We start from the raw sequence: 17,594 nt of genomic DNA on the forward strand, positions 1-17,594 counted from the left end.
ATTTAATAAACTTGCACAACTTCCCTTCTGCAGCCTGTTTTCCTCTTTGCGGTGAGTGAAATTCATTTAGATCCATTCACTGTGTACATATATTTTTGTTCTTCATGTCTTGAATGTTTAGAACCTTGCAGCCTTAGCAGTAATAACTAGACAAAAACATGAACCAGCACGTCAAACTCCCACTCCTACTGTCTCCTCCCCTTTTCACTCTGTCGTTATAAAGCTCATGGTTATCTGCTGCTTATGTTTGTCTTGAAATGAATCTGTCATCATGTGGACGACTCTCATGAAGTTAGATCTGGCCTCTGTATGCCTGGCTCTGTCTCTGGGCTTTATTTTTGTAGTTTTGTTTGAGCTCATTAGGATTAATTCCTACAGAGGTCAAACTCCACCTGGTCCCAGACCGCTGCCTTTTGTTGGAAGCATACCATATTTTTTGGAGAACCCAATGGAGTTCATAAGATCGGTGAGTGTTTGCTTTGAGTATAGAGGCTTTGTTTTTGTGGAAAGATGGCTTAACCCTTGTGTGTCAATAAAAAAAAAAGTTACACATAGGTCCATAGTGGACAAATATGTCAAAAAACGGTCATAAAAATTTGAAGCTTGGGAGCAAAGACTTAAGTTTGGTCTCATTTTAAAGAAAACCCATGGCAGATTATTGTTGAAGTAAAAGAAGTTTAAAAAGTGAAACAAACAAACAAAAAAGTTATAGGGGTTTAAGTTTATGAAAATGATTAATGAACAATATTTTATATAAAATATATATTTTATGAAACATGTTGAACTCTAAACCTGCTAGAAAATCAAATCCATAAATCTAAACAAGTTGTGTTTCCAATTTGAGGTTGATATCTCAAAAAATTAGCTTTCAGTAAGATTTTGTTTGTGCGCAGTACCAAATTTTCCCCCATTAGATGCCAGCAAATCTCTGCTGGTGCACACAGTGGTTGGATTTGTGATTTTGCAGAGTTTTTCTCTGTACTGATATATACTACTTGATATTACAAGCGCACACACTTTTTTTTTTTTTTTTTTTATGACACACATGCAAACCACACTCAGACATCCATACCAACACACCCACACAATTATAGCTGCATTATTTATCCATTTGGCTCTATAATATGCAGAAGCAGAAAACAGAAATAAACCTGAAAAAATGGCGCCATCTGGTAAAAAATAGGAAACAATTTAATTTTTAAGCCTTGCCAACAGAATGAAGGCCTATTAAGAAAAACTGCACCATTTTACAATTAAACGGCATTGCAATTAAAAATTGCAGGTTTAATGGGGACATTTTTGTCCAAAAGGTCCTGAGAGGAACTATTTGTTGTACCTAGTGAAAAACAGATTTATTAAAGGAAATGGGGGTGAAATAGTAAAATTCCAATAAAAATACACACCTGTGCCAAAATTTATGCAGCTGCCAATAACACAGGCAAAATGATTAAAAAAACTAAAATGTCCAAAAGGTCACACAAGGGTTAAGTTCACTTTACTCTGTGAATTCTTCATGCTATGTTGACTTCATTCACTGACAATGGGTCTCATTCACTAAGCATACATACGCACAAATTTGTGCATGAAATGTGCATACGATTTTAAGAACAAATCATGAAATTTGTATTTTTTTATTTATTTTTTTAAATTTATGAAAAAATATAGGAACAACTAAAACCACACATACGCAAAAAGCACTTACTCTATCGTGTAAAGAAGTTAGATTTCATCCTAAGCATGTTGTATATTGCATTAATTGTATTATAATCTGTATATAAATTATATAATAAAATGTATTAAATACAATTTCTTTTTATCTTAAATACATTCCATCACATTGGCATGCACAGAGGGGGCCAACTTTAATCACAGATGCGAAAGTGCCTTTTTGGTCTGATCTATGTGCCCCCGGACCACGATTTCTGCTGAACTTTTTTTATTTCAATTTTTTTTCTAGAAATTTAACTACTTTTTCTTGTAATTTAATTATTTTATTCTCAATATTTTATTTCAGAATTTTTCTCGAAATTTAATGAGTTTAATCTCGCATTATAATTACTTTAATCTAGAGACGGTTTTATTATTATTTTTTTTTTATTATTGCTTGACCCTAATCCCCTTCCGTAGTACACTGTATTATGTTACATATCTATTTCATATTCAGTTCTTTGGTTTTTGAACCAACGAACTGAACAGTAGTGTAATACAAATTTATTTTTCCATTGTTGTATTGTACTCTTTCTGCATTTTTTCTTTTTTTTTTTTCTTTTCATTTATGTTGTATACTCTAATAGACATTGAGCAGCCAAATTATTCTGGAATGGAAATTGATTAAAAAAATAAATAATAATAAGTAGAAGAAGCTTTAAATAGGCCTTATTCTCTGGCACTCTCTAGTGGACAACGTTAATATCACAGCTTTTAGCCTCAGGTTTTATCACATAGGCTTCGAAAATAAAATAAACTGCATAAATCATTACCTATAAGTGTTTTTTGTTGTTGTTATTTTCTTTCCCTGTGAGCACTAATTCACGTAACAAGCAATGTCACCTAAAAATAAATAATGTACTGTAGGCCTATTTAGAGACTAACATGGAGCGTTTCTCCAAATATATTCACAGTAACTACCGTTTAATATTAGAATATAATATATTCAAATATAATTTTAATCAGAGCACATGTGAACTTACTGGTAAAAATTAATGCAACACATCTATAAAGAAAAAATAATTCACTGCACAATAGACCTGTTAGATATAATGAATTAAGCTCATATTTCTTTTAAATATTTTGTGGTCTGCCATTTAGATGTAATAATCATAGACTGTATTGTAATAATAGATTAAAATAATTTATAGTAACTTATTTAGATTAAGTTCTGCTTAACCTAATTAGCTTTTGAGTTCACATCACAAATATATATTGAGTTGAATTAACTTTTTAAAATTTTTGAGTTAAATTAACTCATTTCATTTAGTGAATTTCACTGTTAGGTTTTACAGTGTATGATCAGCAGATATCTATAGAGTTTCTTCACATTTCTGGGTTTCTCAGCAGCGGAAGTCGTCATAGTTGGGTTAACTTCAAGAGCAGTGAATGGGAGTTCCACAAAAATATTTTTTTTTGCATTCCCATTTTCCTTAAATAGCTAAATAATTTGATGCAAAGGTGATATAATACAAAGTATAGTGTTATTAATGTACGTTTTTTTTTTTTTTTTTTTATCAAAATATTAAAAAACATGAGGATTTACAATGCTGATTTCTGAGAAATATATAAAAAGTAGACTGAAAGTATACTTTCCCATTTTTAGTTTACAAGAAGTATACACACTTGAATAAACTTGTTTTTCATAAGGGTATCATTGTGCTTATTCACACATAGCCTACGTTATTCGGGCTTACGTTATCCAGACGCTGATCCATGCACTTATCCACATGTACTGTACTTTATCCAGTTTACAAATCACACCTTATAGCAGGGGTGTCAAACTCAGTTCCTGGAGGGCCGCAGCCCTGCAGAGTTTAGTTCCAACCCTGCTCCAACACACAAACCATGTAGTTTTCAAATAAGCCTAAAGGAATTGATTTGCTAGATCTGGTGTGTTTAATAAGGGTTGCATCTAAACTCTGCAGGGCTCCGGCCCTCCAGGAACTGAGTTTGACACCCCTGCCTTTATAGGTCGGTCGTGTTTTATGCAAATGACTAACTTTGTGCACGCAGCCGCTCATTTAGAATACTCCAAATTCACTAACATCAGAACGCTGTTAAGAACAAATTAATTTACGTATGAACGTTGTGAGGATATTTTTCTCCTATGTGTACAAATACGAACTAGTCCATGCAATTATTAGTGAATGAGACCCATTGTCTAAACTTTAGTTGTGTTTAAGTGCTGTGATATCTTCTGTGAGCAGTTATCTCAGTATGGAGAGATGACCACTGTGTATTTTGGGAGAAAGCCATCAATAATCCTCAATACATTCGAACTTGCGAAGGAAGCCTTTGTCCAAAATGCTTCATCTTTTTCAGGAAGGCCACCATTACCACTTCTAATCTGGGTCACTGATGGATATGGTCAGTAATACATTGTTCTGAAAATGAATCGGTGTTGTAGGGTATATTAGTACATCCAAATTTCAATCAAATAGAAAAAGCAGATTAACTACAAGATTGTTGATAGATGCTGTAACTAAATGCTCCATTATCAAGTAGATATTAGGGGTTTTCACACACGGAACTCCGTTTGGGGGAACTAAATTAGCTCCTACTTCAGAGTAGGGTCTAAAACAGTTCTATGAGCACTGCCAATGGCGAAGTGTTCACTGATTGGCCAAATACATATGAAACACCGTCTACCTGGCATTTGTAAAAAGCAATGTAAAATATTTACTCCACGAATGTGAAAAGCAGCAATAACGGCATTTAACATTTTACCTGTTGTCTGCAGTGTTGTTGTAGCGCTCACTGCATCCTCCATTCACCGGTTGTTGACGTTTGTAAATGCTGCGCATAAAGACGCATGCTGGCTAGTTCCTAGAACTGAGTTCCTAGAACTACGCGGTGCAAAAGCCCCTATTATGTCAGACCATGCTGGAATGTAAAACAAAAAGCAGCTTCTTTCATTGTTTTTTGGTGTCTGGTTGAAGATGGTCTTGATCACTTGAGCAACCAGCCAGTGAAGTTGGAATTTTGATATTGATGTCTTACTTCTAAAACCTTTCAAGACCTTGTAAATGTGGTCTTGGTCTGGATTCGGGCCTCAAGCATTCTACTGTGAGTCTAAATCTGAGATTCTGCCAGCCAGTGGGGCTAAGGTCAATTTGGTAGACCTGGGTAGTCAAGATGTTTAGGGCTATGCATCCATTTTAGTTGTCTGTCTTTGTTCAACTTGTCTATGTATATCCTGTTAACTCTAAAGCTCTGTTCTCTTTCTGTAAGGTATTGTAATGGCCACATTTGGTCACTCCTGGAGGCAGCAGAGACGGTTTGCTCTGCACACGCTCAGGAACTTTGGCCTGGGGAAGAAGTCTGTGGAGGAACGTGTGACAGAGGAAAGCAGTTACCTGGTTCCTGAAATGCTCAAATCAGAAGGTTATTGAGAATTTTAGTCTCTGTTTGAACATTTTTAATGTTCAGAGGTGCTGTAGACTCTTAATGACATCCTAACTCATCGTGTTGAGTTAGAGTTAGAAACAAACTTAAAATGAAGTAATGAGAGGAACGTTGCCCAGCATAGAGAAGTACAGTTTTTCTTTAGAAATGTACTTGAGGTAAAACAAATGTACCCACCTTTAAATCTACCTTTAAAAGTACAAATTTTTGAAAAAATGTATTCAAGTAAATGCAGTTTGTTACTATCCACCTCTGTATTTATTATTTTTACTCAGTATTTAGGTTGGCTTCAAATGCCATTAAACCAAATCTGTTTTTATTCAGAAAGCCAGCTGTAATGTCAATTTAAATTCATTTACTTGGCACGATTCTCTTCAAAGCATTAAAACAGTACTTGCCTGAGACTAACACATGATTTTCTTTGTTGAAGGCAAGCCTTTCGACCCCCAACATGCAATACAGAATGCCGTATCCAACATTATCTGTTCCATCGTGTTTGGGGATCGTTTCGACTATGATAACAAGCGCTTCGCATACCTTCTGGAAATCGTGAAGGAGAACATCATTCAGTCAGGGTCACTTATTGGACAGGTATGAGCAAGTGCTAAATATGTTTTAGCTAACGACTATCCCAGTATCCAACTGGATCAGGAGGTCGATCATGTTCAATAAGGCTGTAGGCAATTACTTGACCAGGGATGTCCAGTCCTGCTCCTGGAGGTCCAGCTTCCTAAAGAGTTTAACTCAAACTCTTAAACTTACTTGAAAAGGCTAATCAATCAGGTGTTTTAGAGCCAGTTGAAGCTAAACTCTGCAGGAAGGGGGAATTCCAGGTGCAGGACTGGAGACTCATGCAGTTGATACAGAATAGTTATATGTAGCCATTTTTTTTTTTTTTTTTTCAGGTGTTTAACTTGCTTCCCATCATCAAACATTTCCCAGGGCCACACCAGAAAATTTATCAGAACGCAACGGAGTTGAAAGCTTTCATCAGGGAAGCAGTGAAAACACACAGAGAAACTCTGGGTCCAGACAGTCCACGGGACTTTATTGATGCCTACCTGCTAGAGATCGAGAAAGTGAGATCATCATGACCAATCACTCTAGAAACAGTATTTTCCGCTCTTTGATGGTAGCTCTTTGAGCTTCATTCCCAGGCCTAACTCTGAGTTGTTGACTGAAATTTTGTTTCAGGACCAACAATATTCCACACTCTCAGAAATAAAGGTACAAAAGCTGTCACTGGGGCGGTACCTTTTCAAAAGGTACACTTTTGTACCTATTAGGTTCAAATATGTATACTTTAAGTACTAATATGTACCTTTAAGGTACCAAAATGGACCCTTTAGGTACAAACATGTACCTTTTGAAAAGGTACCACCCCAGTGACAGCTTTTGTATCTTTATTTCTGAGAGTGCAGGGGTGAAATCACAGTAAGCAGTTAGGGAACTAGATATGATAGCTTAAACTGAAAAGCTCTTTTTTTTTTTCCTTTTTTTGGTTTTTTTCTTGGAGCAGCAAAAGTCCAACGACGACTCCACATTTCATGAGGATAACATGGTAATGTCAGTATCTGATCTTTTCCTGGCTGGAACTGACACCACAGCGACCACCATCAGATGGGGGCTCATCTTCTTGACTCAAAACCCAAATGTACAAGGTACTATTTAGGCTTAAGATTGTCAGCATTCTGTAGCTTAAACAGTAGATTATGTTGCTAGGAAATGCCAAGTTGATAGAAATGATTCCCTGGGAATGCATGAACTGATAATTTATATCTTACATGTTCCATAAGCTGCTTTGAATAGAAACTACTGCCAAGTAAATGTAGTTATAAATTTGAGAAGGTGATAAAGTGTTCTGTTCTTTTGCATACAGTTAAAAGGGTTAGTTCACCTAAAAGTGAGAATTCTGTCTTCTATAAAAGGTAATAGCTTTGTTTGAAGAACAGACCAAGTTTTATCCATTATTCATTGAAATCCCCTTCTCCACAGCTCTCAAATCTCATTTATACAATATTTCCACATTCATGTAACTATTAATTTTGAGTCAGACAACCAATTTGGTCTCATTGACGTCAAACCTGGAGTGATGTGTCTTGAATATGCCCACATGCGTATATTAACAGTTGCCAGTTTCTGGCTCTCCTGTTGGTCTTTTGTAGCTTTGAAGAATTCAGTACTATAATATTCTTTTCATTTCCCACAATTATTGTTGCAAAGCTGTAGCATGTACAATTTGTGGAATTACTAAAATAGAATAGGTTGATACAGTTTGTACCAAACAGATAGTCCCATCACAAAAGCACCATTGGTTGAGCTAGAAGAGCAAGATTTTGAAAGCAGTGTCAACTTTTCAGGAAGTCAGCCTTCCAGTGGCTTACTTATTCTAGTATTTTAATATTGTAAAACCTTTACTCATCAGCTTTCTGTTCATTACAGAGCGATGTCATGAGGAGATTTTTCGAATGCTGGGTTATGACCGCTTGCCCAGCATGGATGACCGTGACAAACTACCGTACACACATGCCACTGTTCATGAGATTCAGCGATGTGCCAATATTGCACCCTCTGGCGTCTTACATGAAACAACTCAGCCCGCAAAACTACAAGGATTCGACATTCCCAAGGTAATGAATGGAGCATAGCTGTGTTGTGTTTCTTGATTGAAATTGTTTTGCTAACAGGTTGTCTTTCTAGGGCACTGCGATACTTGCTAACTTAACAGCAATTTTAACTGATAAGGAGCACTGGAAGTACCCAGACACTTTTAACCCAGAGAATTTCTTAGATGATAATGGACATTTCTTCAAACCAGAGTCTTTCCTGCCTTTCTCCTTGGGTGAGTCACCTTTGAGTATGACTTCAGTAGACCTCGAGCAAACACAAGTAGATTGATACGATTGTTGATTATCTCCATTTATCAGGTCCGAGGGTCTGTCTCGGTGAGACCCTAGCTAAGATGGAGCTCTTCCTCTTCATCACCTCGCTCTTACAGCGGATTCGTTTCTCCTGGCCACCTGGTGCGAAGGAGCCAGACATGAATGGGATTGTCAGTTTGGTCCGTTCTCCTGAGCCATTCAACATCATCTGCCACAGCAGAGGATCCACAGAGTGATCCATCAGTACACTTTCCAACATCTACACGAGTTTTCAAAGTTTCCATCAGTTTTTAGATATAGCTCTACAAATTGATGTTAATAGCTTTAGCCCTGAAATAATTATATTCTAGTTTAATAGTTACGGTTTTGAAAAAAAGATGCTGTAATACCACTGTAAATTGTAAAGGTTTTTTCTCTCATGATGTAATCTTTCATATGACTGCTTGTATTACAACAGTCAGGCCCATACTGGTGTAAACCAGATTTATATCTTGCAGTTATGGCTCAAATTCACATGGAGCCGCAACATCTCCCTTTTGTGTGCATGTTTGAAATTGTTGAATTGGTTAATGTATTTTTGTGCTATATTAAAATCAAAGTTTTCATGTAATACAGTTCCTTTTTGACAATATTTTTTAAAACCTTCAGTATATTTTATACATGTAAATATAAAAAGTAAATATACTCTAAAGAATAAGGAAACAGAATAAGGAATGGGTGGAGTGGGAATTGCCATTTAGATATCATTTCACTGTCACCTTTACACCCCTTTCCAGACCTCTTGCATAACTATGCAACTTGCAAAAACATGAACCGGCACATCAAACTCCCACTCCCACTGTATCCTCCCCCTTTTACTCTGTCTTTATAATGCTCAAGGTCTTGAAATTTGTCTTGAAATTAATCTGTCATCATGTGGACGACTCTCATGAAGTTAGATCTGGCCTCTGTATGCCTGGCTCTGTCTCTGGGCTTTATTTTTGTGGTTTTGTTTGAGACTTTTAGGATTAATTCTTACAGAGGTCAAACTCCACCTGGTCCAAGACCGCTGCCTTTTGTGGGAACCATACCATATTTTTTAAAGAACCCAATGGAGTTCATAAGATCAGTGAGTGTTTGCTTTGAGTATAGAGGCTTTGCTTGTTGAAAGGTGTCTTGTACTCTGTAAAATGTACATGATGACTTCATTCACAGGTATGACAATGTGTTGTGTTGAAGTGCTGAGATATCTTTTCTGAGCAGTTATCTCAGTATGGAGAGATGACCACTGTGTATCTTGGAAGAAAGCCAGCAATATTCCTCAATACAGTCGAACTTGCGAAGGAAGCCCTGGTCCAAAATGCTTCATCTTTTTCAGGACGGCCTCCTATACCAATTCTAATCTGGGTCACTGAAGGATATGGTCAGTAATACATTGTTCTGAAAATGAATTGGTGTTGTAGGGTATATTAGTATATCCAAATTTCAATCAAATAGAAAAATCAAATGAATTGCAAATTTGTTGATAGATTCTGTAACTAATGGCTCTCCATTATCAAGTAGATATTATGTCAGACCATGCTGGAATGTAAAACTAAAAGCAGCTTCTTGCATTGTTTTTGGTAACTAGTTAAAGATGGTCTTGATCACTTGATCAACCAGCCAGTGAAGTTTTGATCTTGATGTCTTATTTCTGAAACCTTTCAAGACACTGTAAATGTGGTCTTGGTCTGTATTTGAGTCTCAAGCTGTCTATTGCAAGTCTTAATCTAAGATTCTGCCAGCCAATTTAGGGCTTTGCATCCATTTAAGTTGTCTGTCTTTCTTTGTTCAACTCATCTACACTGAACAAAATTATAAACGCAACACTTTTGTTTTTGCCCCCATTTTTCATGAGCTGAACTCAAAGATCTAAGACTTTTTCTATGTACACAAAAGGCCAATTTCTCTCAAATATTGTTCACAAATCTGTCTAAATCTGTGTTAGTGAGCACTTCTCCTTTGCTGCGATACTCCATCCAACTCACAGGTGTGGCATATCAAGATGCTGATTAGACAGCATGATTATTGCACAGGTGTGCCTTAGGCTGGCCACAATAAAAGGTCACTCTAAAATGTGCAGTTTTACTGTATTGGGGGGGTCCCGGCGGGTTCGAAAACCAGTCAGTATCTGGTGTGACCACCATTTGCATCACGCAGTGCAACAAATCTCCTTCGCATAGAGTTGATCAGGTTGTTGATTGTGGCCTGTGAAATGTTGGTCCACTCCTCTTCAATGGCTGTGCGAAGTTGCTGGATATTGGCAGGAACTGGAACACGCATCCAAAACATGCTCAATGGGTGACATGTCCAGTGAGTATGCTGGCCATGCAAAAACTGGGATGTTTTCAGCTTCCAGGAATTGTGTACAGATCCTTGCAACATGGGGCCGTGCATTATCATGCTGCAACATGAGGTGATGTTCGTGGATGAATGGCACAACAATGGGCCTCAGGATCTCCTCACAGTATCTCTGTGCATTCAAAATGCCATCAATAAAATGCACCTGTGTTCGTTGTCCATAACATACGCCTGCCCATACCATAACCCCACCGCCACCATGGGCCACTCGATCCACAACGTTGACATCAGCAAACTGCTCACCCACACGCCGCCATACACGCTGTCTGCCATCTGCCCTGTACAGTGAAAACCGGGATTCATCCGTGAAGAGAACACCTCTCCAAAGTGCCAGACGCCATCGAATGTGAGCATTTGCCCACTCAAGTCGGTTACGACGACGAACTGCAGTCAGGTCGAGACCCCGATGAGGACGACGAGGGTAACACTTTAGAATAATGGTCCGTTGTTAACAAGTAACTATGCAGGAAGTAATAGGTAGTGCTACATTAACACTCAACTTAATACTATTAACTAATAGAGAAGTAAGATTAACTAAGCAGTAAGTAACAATTTTAGGACAAAGGTAGTTCCTTATTAGATATGTGATAATTATTAAATAAAAATCTCCTCATTGAGAACTACTTGCGAACTATGACCAATTAATAAAGAATAACCAATTAATTACTAATCACAACAGTATCGTCTTAAAAGTGAGCAATTGGGTTCTTTGTGGAAACTAATTTATGAATATGATATCCCCCAAATATGTCGGTTACAGTTTGAAATTGTGACTTCTACTCTTACCAAAGGATGGATGTTCTCCATTTATTTCAATCAAAAACATAATAATAATAAAAACGATAATTCACTTAAAAATGTTAAGAATTAGGAAGTGATGCTGACAAGCTCATGATTTAATTAGTTCACAATTATGAACTCAGTTTTATGTCATTTCAATATGTATCCCGCTCCAAATGACTTACTGGTAAAATATCACTAGTGCTTCACACAAATGTATGACTGTATCATGTGTCAGATATAAAACATTACATAACTTATTTATGTGAGTAATTACTGAGGGGTTAACGTGTTTTTCACTTTAAAATAATGGTCCAGATCACTAGTAGTTCCTTAGTAGCACTTTAGCTTTAAAGTGAAAAATACATTACCTCCTCTCAAACGTTACCTTGTCAGCCTGCAGGAACTACTAGTGATCTGGACCATTATTTTAAAGTGAAAAACACCTTAACCACTCAGTAATTACTAAGTAATTAAATAAGTTATTTAACACTTTGTTTTGATGGTCCCTTTTGAACATTCTGTTGACACTAAGTAATGTTGCAACTACATGTCAACAAACTCTCATAAGAGTATTAGTAGACTGTCTGCTTCATATCTACTAACTCCTTATTGTGTTGATCTCCCAACAGACACTCTACTGGCTATAAGTAACTTTGCAAGAACGTGTCAACTTAATCTAACCCTAACCCTACTAGTCAACTAATACACTACTAACAATATAATGAGAGTTAGTAGAAATGAAGGTGCAACATTACTTATAGTCAATAGAATGTGTTAAAGGGACCATCAGAATAAAGTGAAACCAACATATTTAAATCTGACACATAGTGTACATTAATAAATTTGTGTGATGCACTAGTGATATTTTACCAGACACTGTAATCTGGAATATGCAGTTTTGTGCTTAACACAATATAAATGCAGTCGATGCCTTCATTAAGGATGTGAATTGTTTTTCTCAAGAGAACATCATTATTTATATTCAAGAAAAGTCCTCCTCAGCCTATTGTCACTAAAGGTAGGTCTTTTGGAGTCGGAGGCATACTGAACTAACACAAACTAGAGCTCATAATTGTTAACTACAGTAATTCAATCACTTCCTAATTATTAACATTTTTAAATGAATTATTTTTATTATTATTCTGTTTTTGATTGAAATAAACAGAGAACATCCATCCTTTGGTAAGAGTAGAAGTCACAATTTCAAACTGTAGCTGACTCATTTGGGGGATATCATATTCATAAATCAGTTTCCACAAAGAACCCAATTGTTCATTTTTAAGACGTTACTGTTGTGATTAGGAATTAATTGTTTATTCTTTATTAACTGGTCATAGTTCACAAGTAGTTCTCAATGAGGAGATTTTTATTTAATAAGTATCAAATATCTAATAAGGAACTACCTTTCTCCTAAATTTGCTACTACTTACTGCTTAGTTAATATTGCTTCTCTATTAGTTAATAGTATTAAGTTAAGTGTTAATGTAGTACTACCTATTACTTCCTGCATAGTTACTTGTTAACAATGGACCATTATTCTATAGTGTTACCACGACGAGCATGCAGATGAGCTTCCCTAAGACGGTTTCTGACAGTTTGTGCAGAAATTCTTTGGTTATGCAAAACGATTGTTGCAGCAGCAGTCCGGGTGGCTGGTCTCAGATGATCTTGGAGGTGGAGGTCCTGAGCTGGTGTGGTTATACATGGTCTGCGGTTGTGAGGCCGGTTGGATGTACTGCCAAATTCTCTGAAATGCCTTTGGAGACGGCTTATGGTAGAGAAATGAACATTTCAATTCACGGGCAACAGCTCTGGTGAACATTCCTGCAGTCAGCATGCCAATTGCACGCTCCCTCAAAACTTGCGACATCTGTGGCATTGTGCTATGTGATAAAACTGCACATTTTAGAGTGGCCTTTTATTGTGGCCAGCCTAAGGCAAACCTGGCCAATAATCATGCTGTCTAATCAGCATCTTGATATGCCACACCTGTGAGGTGGGTGGAGTATCTCGGCAAAAGAGAAGTGCTCACTAACACAGATTTAGACAGATTTGTGAACCATATTTGAGAGGCATAGGCCTTTTGTGCACATAGAAAAAGTCTTAGATCTTTGAGTTCAGCTCATGAAAAATGGGGGCAAAAACAAAAGTGTTGCGTTTATAATTTTGTTCAGTGTATGTATATTCTGTTAACTCTGAAGGTCTGTTCTCTCTCTATAAGGTATTGTAATGGCCACATTTGGTCACTCCTGGAAGCAGCAGAGACGGTTTGCTCTGCACATGCTCAGGAACTTTGGCCTGGGGAAGAAGTCTGTGGAGGAACGTGTGACAGAGGAAAGCAGTTACCTGGTTCCTGAAATGCTCAAATCAGAAGGTTATTGAGAATATTAGTTTCTGTTTGAACGTTTTTAAAGTTCAGAGGTGCTGTAGACTTTCAATCATGTGCACACCTTGTCCTTTTGAGTCAGAGTTAAACTTGTTACTTGAAACCTGTTACTTCACGCCTCTGTTTGAATACTGCATTCATAAGCCCTAAAGAAACATGTCCACTTCATCCAATGCTGTTTATGTTCTCTGTGTTCTTAAATTTCCTTGTACGAATGAGAAACCGCTTCAGATGATTCAGTGTGTGCAGGAAACCAAACAAATCATTCAAACCGGAGTCGGAAACCAATTTTTCCAAATTGTTTAATCAAGAACAGAATCGACTCAAAAGAATGATTCATTTGTGAATGGGGCATCACTCATGCCCCAGAAAAATTAGACAGTGTGCTCTTGGATTTAACTATGCATTTCTTAACATGTACTGCTTTAAAATGAAGTAACGAAAGGAACGTCACCCAGTGTAGCGAAGTATAGTTTTTCATTAGAGGTGTACTCGAGTTAAAGTAAAAGTACCCACCTTTAAATCTACTCTTAAAAGTACAAATTTTACAAAATATTCAAGTAAATGTAGTTTGTTACTATCCACCTCTGCATGTATTATTATTATTGCTTAAATTTAGGTTAGCTTCAAATGCCATTAAACCAGGATCTGTTTTTATTCAGAAAGTCAGCTGTGATGTCAATTTAAATTTATTTACTTGTCAAGATTTTCTTTAAAGTATTAAAACAGTACTTGCCAGAGACTAATACATGGTTTTCTTTGTTGAAGGCAAGCCTTTCGACCCCCAACATGCAATACAGAATGCTGTATCCAACATTATCTGTTCCATCGTGTTTGGGGATCGTTTCGACTATGATAACAAGCGTTTCGCATACCTTCTGGAAATCGTGAATGAGAACATTATTCAGTCAGGGTCACTTATTGGACAGGTATGAACAGCAACAAGAACTACATATGTTTTTATCTTAAGACTATCTCAGTATCCAACTGGATCAGGCGGTCGATCATGTTCAATAAGGCTGTAGGCAATTACTTGACCAGGGATGTCCAGTCCTGTTTCTGGAGGTCCACCTTCCTAAAGAGTTGAACTCAAACTCAAACTTATTTGAAAAGGCTAATCAATCAGGTGTTTTAGACCTAGTTGAAGCTAAACTCTGCAGGAAGGTGGAATTGCAGGAACAGGACTGGAGACTCCTGCAGTTGATGCAAAATAGTCATGTGTAGCCATTTTTTTTTTTTCAGGTCCACACCAGAAAATGTATCAGAACCCAGAAGAATTGAAAGCTTTCATCAGGGAAGCAGTGAAAACACACAGAGAAACTCTGGATCCAGACAGTCCACGGGACTTTGAGGCCTACCTGCTAGAGATTGAGAAAGTGAGATAATCATGACCAATCACTCTAGAAACAGTATTATCCACTATTTGATAGTTGGTGGGAGCTTCATTCCTAGTTTTATTTCTGATTGGTTGATTGGAATTTTGTTGCAGGACCTTTAGTATTTGTGAAATCACAGTAAGCAGTTAGGGAACTAGATATGGTTGGTTAAATTGAAATGTCTTTTTTTTCTTCATTGAGCAGTAAAAATCCAATGAGGACTCCACATTTCATGAAGATAACATGGTTATGTCAGTATCTGACCTTTTCCTGGCTGGAACTGACACCACAGCGACCACCATCAGATGGGGGCTCATCTTCTTGACTCAAAACCCAAATGTACAAGGTACTATTTAGGCTGAAGATTGTCAGCATTCTGTAGCTCAAACAGTAGATCATGGTCCCAGGAAATGCCAAGTTGATGGGATTGATTCCCCAGTAATACATGAATTGATAATGTGTATCTTGTTCTGTAGGCTGCTTTGAATAGAAACTACTGCCAAGTATGTAAATGTAGTTATAAAATTGATTAGGTGATAAAGTGTTCTGTTCTTTTGCATACAGTTTAAGGGTTAGTTCACCTAAAAGTGAGAATTCTGTCTTCTATCAAAGGTAATAGATTTGTTTGAGGAACAGACCAAGTTTTATCAGTTATTTAATGAATGAATGAATGAAGCATTTATATAGCGCTTGTATTGTGTACATCCGACATGTGCATGCACAAAGCAAACAGGCTTCAGACAGCGCCAGTAGCGTATTGAGTTCTCTTTAATGCTTCAGCAGACAAATCACACAAAATTATGTCAAAATACCCGTTTCTCGTAAACACACAGTATCTTAAATGAGTTAAAAAGTCCTAAATGACTGCGAAGAGTTTGGATGCGTGTCAGATCCGTGTCACGTGTATCAGGTTTTAAAGAGAAAGCACTGCATTTAAAGTGAAACCTGCTGCAGTCTGTCACTGATGTAAATCAAAAACAAAGGAAAAAGAGAAATCACTCACTGCTCTGCTTGCTAACCACCCAGTGTTTAAACCTCCTTACCTTAGCCCGCATTTACAATGGTAAACTTACAGTAATGTGTTCTAATTTGACTGGTACTGGTAAGTTTCAGCAGGAAGTACGCGTCATTACATCACGTCTCTACACATAAAAGAATTGAGTCCCTTGCTAGTGGGCTATAGTGCATGTGTAGATACTTCAGGGGTGGATCATTTATACATTTACATTTACATTTAGTCATTTTGCAGACGCTTTTATCCAAAGCGACTTACAATTTGGGGAACACATGAAGCGATTCATCTTGAAGAGGCAATCCGACAAACGAAGTGCTTGTAACACCAAGTCTCAGGCATTGTTTAAATAAGTACAAGCTAGCAAGGGAAGGAATAAATAAGGAGAAAGATTTTTTTTTTTTTTATGTGTAGGTTGAAGTCAAGTAGTGTCGAAAGAGATGAGTTTTCAGCTGTTGCTTGAAGATTGACAGGGATCCAGCACTCCGAATATGGGTGGGAAGATCATTCCACCAGCAAGGAATGGTGAACGAGAATGTTCTGGAGAGTGATTTTGAGCCTCTTTGTGATGGTACCACGAGGCGTCGCTCACTAGCAGATCTCAGATTTCTGGAGGGGATGTAGATTCTTAATAGTGAGTGCATGTAGGCGGGTGCTGAGCCTGTGGTTGTTCTATGAGCAAGCATCAGTGTCTTGAACTTGATGCGAGCTGCGATTGGTAGCCAATGCAATGAGATAAAGAGAGGTGTAACATGGGCTCTTTTGGGTTCCTTGAAGACCAGTCGTGCCGCCGCATTCTATAGTCTTTTCTCACAGCAGCTGGAATAATTAAATGTATCATTTTGATGGCGGATTGTAATCCAGAAAGGTCCAAACAATCACATCAGTCACAACTGGAGATTCACCTGCAGTCACCAGTAGTCTACAGGTAACGCTAATACACATTAAATACATGTAATCACGGAATGCTGATGTTGTTAACATTAACAATTTATAACAATAATAATTTGCATGGTTTGATATGATATGAGACTATCAAAAGAAACTATCAAAGTAGTAATATAAGCCTGACTTTTACTCCCATGTATCGGATGATGGTGGTTCTCCCTTAGCGAGCACTTTACTGTGCAGCGCTTACTATACAGTTCCTCAGGTACCATTATGTGTCATCTTTAACGAGCCTGAAGTGGCCATTCTTCTTACTTATGACCGAGAATTCCATAATGAAGTTGAACTGAATGATTACTATATTCATATACAGTATAACCTGAATTCCGGAAATGTTGGGACATTTTTAAAATTTGAATAAAATGAAAACACTTTCAAATCACATGAGCCATTATTGTATTCACAATAGAACATATAAAACATAACAAATGTTTAAACTGAAAAATTTTAAACTTTTATCCACTAAATGAGCTCATTTCAAATTTGATGCCTGCTACAGGTCTCATAAAAGTTGTCACAGTGGCAACAAAGGGCTGAAAAACCAAGACATTTTGAAAAGATTCAGCTGGGAGAACATCTAGCAACTAATTAAGTTAATTGACATCAGGTCTGTAACATGATTAGCTATAAAAGGGATGTCTTAGAGAGGCAGAGTCTCTCAGAAGTAAAGATGGGCAGAGGCTCTCCAATCTGTGAAAGAGTGCATAAAAACA

General features: G+C 37.2%; 1 protein-coding gene and 1 pseudogene across 2 annotated transcripts; both read left to right on the top strand.

The window, feature by feature from the left end:
- Nucleotides 1-262: 262 nt before the first annotated feature.
- Nucleotides 263-8,593, top strand: LOC131532233 (cytochrome P450 2J6-like). 2 transcript variants are annotated; one of them, XM_058763745.1, is made up of 9 exons: nucleotides 263-466; nucleotides 3,918-4,077; nucleotides 4,942-5,094; nucleotides 5,546-5,706; nucleotides 6,021-6,194; nucleotides 6,635-6,776; nucleotides 7,558-7,745; nucleotides 7,816-7,957; nucleotides 8,043-8,593. In XM_058763745.1, exons 1-9 carry the CDS (start codon nucleotides 272-274, stop codon nucleotides 8,231-8,233), a joined length of 1,506 nt encoding a protein of 501 aa, XP_058619728.1. In that variant the 5' UTR covers nucleotides 263-271; the 3' UTR covers nucleotides 8,234-8,593. The 2 variants fall into 2 exon arrangements, with proteins under 2 accessions (XP_058619728.1, XP_058619729.1); XM_058763746.1 differs by lacking the exon at nucleotides 3,918-4,077 and having other exon boundaries at nucleotides 387-466.
- Nucleotides 8,594-8,910: 317 nt separating this feature from the next.
- On the top strand, nucleotides 8,911-15,411 carry LOC131532258 (cytochrome P450 2B19-like; annotated as a pseudogene).
- Nucleotides 15,412-17,594: the final 2,183 nt, after the last annotated feature.

The sequence above is a fragment of the Onychostoma macrolepis genome, chromosome 23, assembly GCF_012432095.1.
Source record: "Onychostoma macrolepis isolate SWU-2019 chromosome 23, ASM1243209v1, whole genome shotgun sequence".
In the NCBI taxonomy this organism is placed as follows: domain Eukaryota; kingdom Metazoa; phylum Chordata; class Actinopteri; order Cypriniformes; family Cyprinidae; genus Onychostoma; species Onychostoma macrolepis.

Excerpts from the sequence above, each read along its gene's own strand:
- LOC131532233 (XM_058763745.1), top strand. The coding sequence starts at position 272 with ATGTGGACGACTCTCATGAAGTTAGATCTGGCCTCTGTATGCCTGGCT. Across the intron at positions 6,777-7,557 it reads TCAAAACCCAAATGTACAAG|AGCGATGTCATGAGGAGATT; the intron begins GTACTATTTAGG and ends TGTTCATTACAG. Across the intron at positions 7,746-7,815 it reads AAGGATTCGACATTCCCAAG|GGCACTGCGATACTTGCTAA; the intron begins GTAATGAATGGA and ends TTGTCTTTCTAG.